Here is a 3,352-nt window from a genome sequence, read left to right on the forward strand (position 1 = left end):
TAAATCTAATATAAAACATTATAAATTTGCTTCCTACAAACAAGACTATCTCCAGTTAACAAGTATTACAATAGACGACTATCATTATCYGCGCCAAATCTTAGCAGCTTACTTCTCCAATAAACACAATATACAAATGAGAGATTTTTGATTTTTTATTCGAAAGTCTATGGTCTAGATTCATAGTTAGAAGTAATCGTAATGCCAAAYATAACCTTTTAGGAAGTAGAATTTTAAAACAAAGTAGGGAAATTTTCTTAAAAAGTACTAAGGTAATATATTAACACATTTTAGTTCAGTTTAAATTTAGCTGTTAGCTAACTTATGTTAACGGAATTGTTGTTATTAAATTGTAAAAATTGCAACGATTAAAAGAAATGCTAATTTTCAAAAACGGTAAAAATTGGATGCTGGAATGTAACTTCCATAGACAGTAAAGACCAGGAAGTATTTGGGGAAAAAGAAGAACACAGGCTAGATATCTGTGCTTTCTCTGAATCCATTAAAAGGCAAAGAAAACCTTAGATATGAAAAGTAAATCCTGTTTGATAGCGGAAAAAACAAAAATGATAAGGAAAAACAAAAACGAAAATAACGTACTACAGTCTAAATACATCAGCGAAAGGATAATACAGTTAACGCAACAGCTCCAAAAGAAGATACCGGCACACATAATTAGTGTATATGCCTCAGATGTCACTAAATCACAGAAAGAGAAAGAGGAATTTTACGAACTACCGCAAGCATACCTAGACAGCATACCTAGGCAAGACGAGACTGTAATACTTAGGGACCTCAATGCCAGGATCAGTAACGAGGTAGTAAATAGGATCAAAAATCGTTTCAATGAGGACACCAGGAATGTTAACGGAAACATGATGATTAATTTTCGCGCCATGAATGAGCTACGTATCAACAATACATTCTACTCCTATAAAACTTTTCTTCTTCTTCCTCTTTTTATTAGGACTTTATCCTTTTATAATAGCTTTTTTTATTGTTATTTCTAGGAGTGAATTATTATTTTTATTGAGGGTAGGTTGCTAGCCTCACCCACGAACACCTCTCCTTTTTATTTTGGCTTGGGATGTAAACTGGGCTTAGTCTTGGCCCAGTTTAGTACGGTAATTAGGTAACGGTATTCCTAAGAGGAGTTCCCCTATCCTAGTACTAATCGTTCCCAGTGCTGCTTGACTTAGTGATCGATTCGGAACTAGTGCTGTCAGCGCGGCAAGGCCGTCGGCGACCTCTAAACATCATAACATAAATTCACATTTGAAGACACGAGAGAACAGAAGTCGGTAGTAGAATACTGTTAAAAATTGTCCTGCTGATGTTGCGCTGGAAAAAAAAGTGACTCGCTACAGAGGCTTTAAATTACAAACACAATTTGAGTGCTCCCGCACAGAGATATTGTTCATGCACTGTGAGGTGAGTTGGTTTAGTTTGCCTTACGGTCAGCTATCTGTCGCACGTGATTGGCACTTAACAAGGAGAGATGAGTTAAAATGATGATGCATGAACTGCGTCTTATGTAGATTGAAGCAGCGATGCTAACGCGACTATCGCGCATGCGTGCCAGATGTCGTGAGGAAGATGTTCGCCGAAAGGTGCTGGCCTCATGCAAGCCGATTGCGATATTAATACCGCTAAGCAACAAGGCTGATTCTTAAACAACTACATATTAACAAATACGAACATACATCCCACAAAAGCACAGGGCGTCAGTGAGCTGAGTTTAGCAAACACTGGCACTAATCACAACCTGGTACATGTAAAAATAAGAAAAAACACGACTAACACTAAAACAAAGCTAAAGGAAGAACAAACAACAAAAAAAGTAAACATAGAATTGTTAAGTGATGAATCAATTAAAAACTTGTACCAAAGAAAATTAGAACTAAGAATGGATAGAATCAAAAACATAGAAACGGATGATGTAAAGACATCATGAAAAAGATGAAAAAAACATTAAAGAGGCAACAAAGAAAACTCTTAGCAAGTGAATATGCAACCCTAGCGAAAGTCGGAGTAACACTGCCTGGTTCAAGGACGAATTAAGGACCCTAGCAGAAGAAGAAATGTACGTCTACCTACAGTACCGAAGTAAAACGGTAACATACGACGATTACCGACGAGCTAAAAACAAGGTATACGAAACAATTAGAAAAAAAACGAGATTACTGGAAAATATTCTTGGCTGACATGGAACATTTTCTCTTTACGGAGCACAAAAAAAGTGTGAAACATGCTAAGAAACCGAAAGAAAAATATAAACGAATTCGTGCAGACCGAAAAAATCACAAGTGATGAAAAATTGCCAGCTAAATGAAAGAAGAGCATAATAATTCGCATCATTAAAAAAAGAACTAAGACAGAACCGAAGAATTACCGCGAAATCAGTCTCCTAAATGCAGTTCAGAAGGTGATAAGGAAAATCTTGGCGAAGGTAATAGAACAGACAAAATAGATCGACGGTGGACGCAATATTTATACTACGACAAACAGCTAAAAAACCAAAGAATTCGACAAACCAGTATACATGTGCTTCGTTGATCTTCAGCAAGCATTTAACAAAGTGAAGCTTGATGACGTACTACAGATCCTGAGAGCTAGAGGAGGAAACTGCGGCATAAAACAAATAATAAAGGAACTCAACATCAACAACAAAATGAGGATAAGAACTGAATATATGAAAACGAAGAAGATCCCGATAATAAGAAGAACAGTAAGGGCGACAGTCCAAACTCTTACCTTTTTTACCTGATTGTGAGGTTGTACGGTCGTGCTGATTCTCATTTCCTTACTGTGCACTTCTTCGTGCACGCGCTTTCTCACTCTGTTTGGAAAAAGACTGCTATCTATTTCCACTTCCACGTTATAAGGGCGGAAGGAGTTGACCCAAAATAATACACGTCAAAATGTAATGAAATGAATATTTTATTATTACTCGTTCACAATAGATCAGTGTATCGCTTGGACCTTGTGTAATGATCTGCTCTTAATTTGCTGCTTATTGCTAGTAGTAACCTCGGAATTACTGACTAGCTGAACTTTTGTAATGTATTGAATTCTGCGCGGATCACCTGACCCCGATGTGACCTTGGAGTGGGGGTAGCTGACCAAATACACTACTCTCCAAGTTCTGAGAATTCGAGATAAAATGCAATATGCGATAGCTATGTTAGTTCTTTATAATCTATGAATATTTGCCGATGCAATAAAACCCGGTAGTAATTATTATATATTCTCTGTTGCGTATCCCACGCAACGAGTGAGTAGGGCGAAGCATCTAGGCGCGTACGGCCCTGCCAAGGCGTGAGACGCGTGCGACAAAGCAATATCGTTGTTT

General features: G+C 37.5%; 1 protein-coding gene across 1 annotated transcript in view; it reads right to left on the reverse strand.

The window, feature by feature from the left end:
- Positions 1 to 2,964: 2,964 nt before the first annotated feature.
- LOC106792663 (putative fatty acyl-CoA reductase CG8306) overlaps positions 2,965 to 3,352 on the reverse strand; it is an 11,711-nt gene continuing 11,323 nt past the window's right edge. The window contains exon 6 of the mRNA XM_014759160.1: positions 2,965 to 3,145. Coding sequence (XP_014614646.1) covers positions 2,965 to 3,145 — 181 coding nt within the window. The remainder of the gene's footprint in view (positions 3,146 to 3,352) is intronic.

The sequence above is a fragment of the Polistes canadensis genome, unplaced genomic scaffold, assembly GCF_001313835.1.
Source record: "Polistes canadensis isolate GaletaPanama2010 unplaced genomic scaffold, ASM131383v1 scaffold_538, whole genome shotgun sequence".
NCBI lineage: Eukaryota > Metazoa > Arthropoda > Insecta > Hymenoptera > Vespidae > Polistes > Polistes canadensis.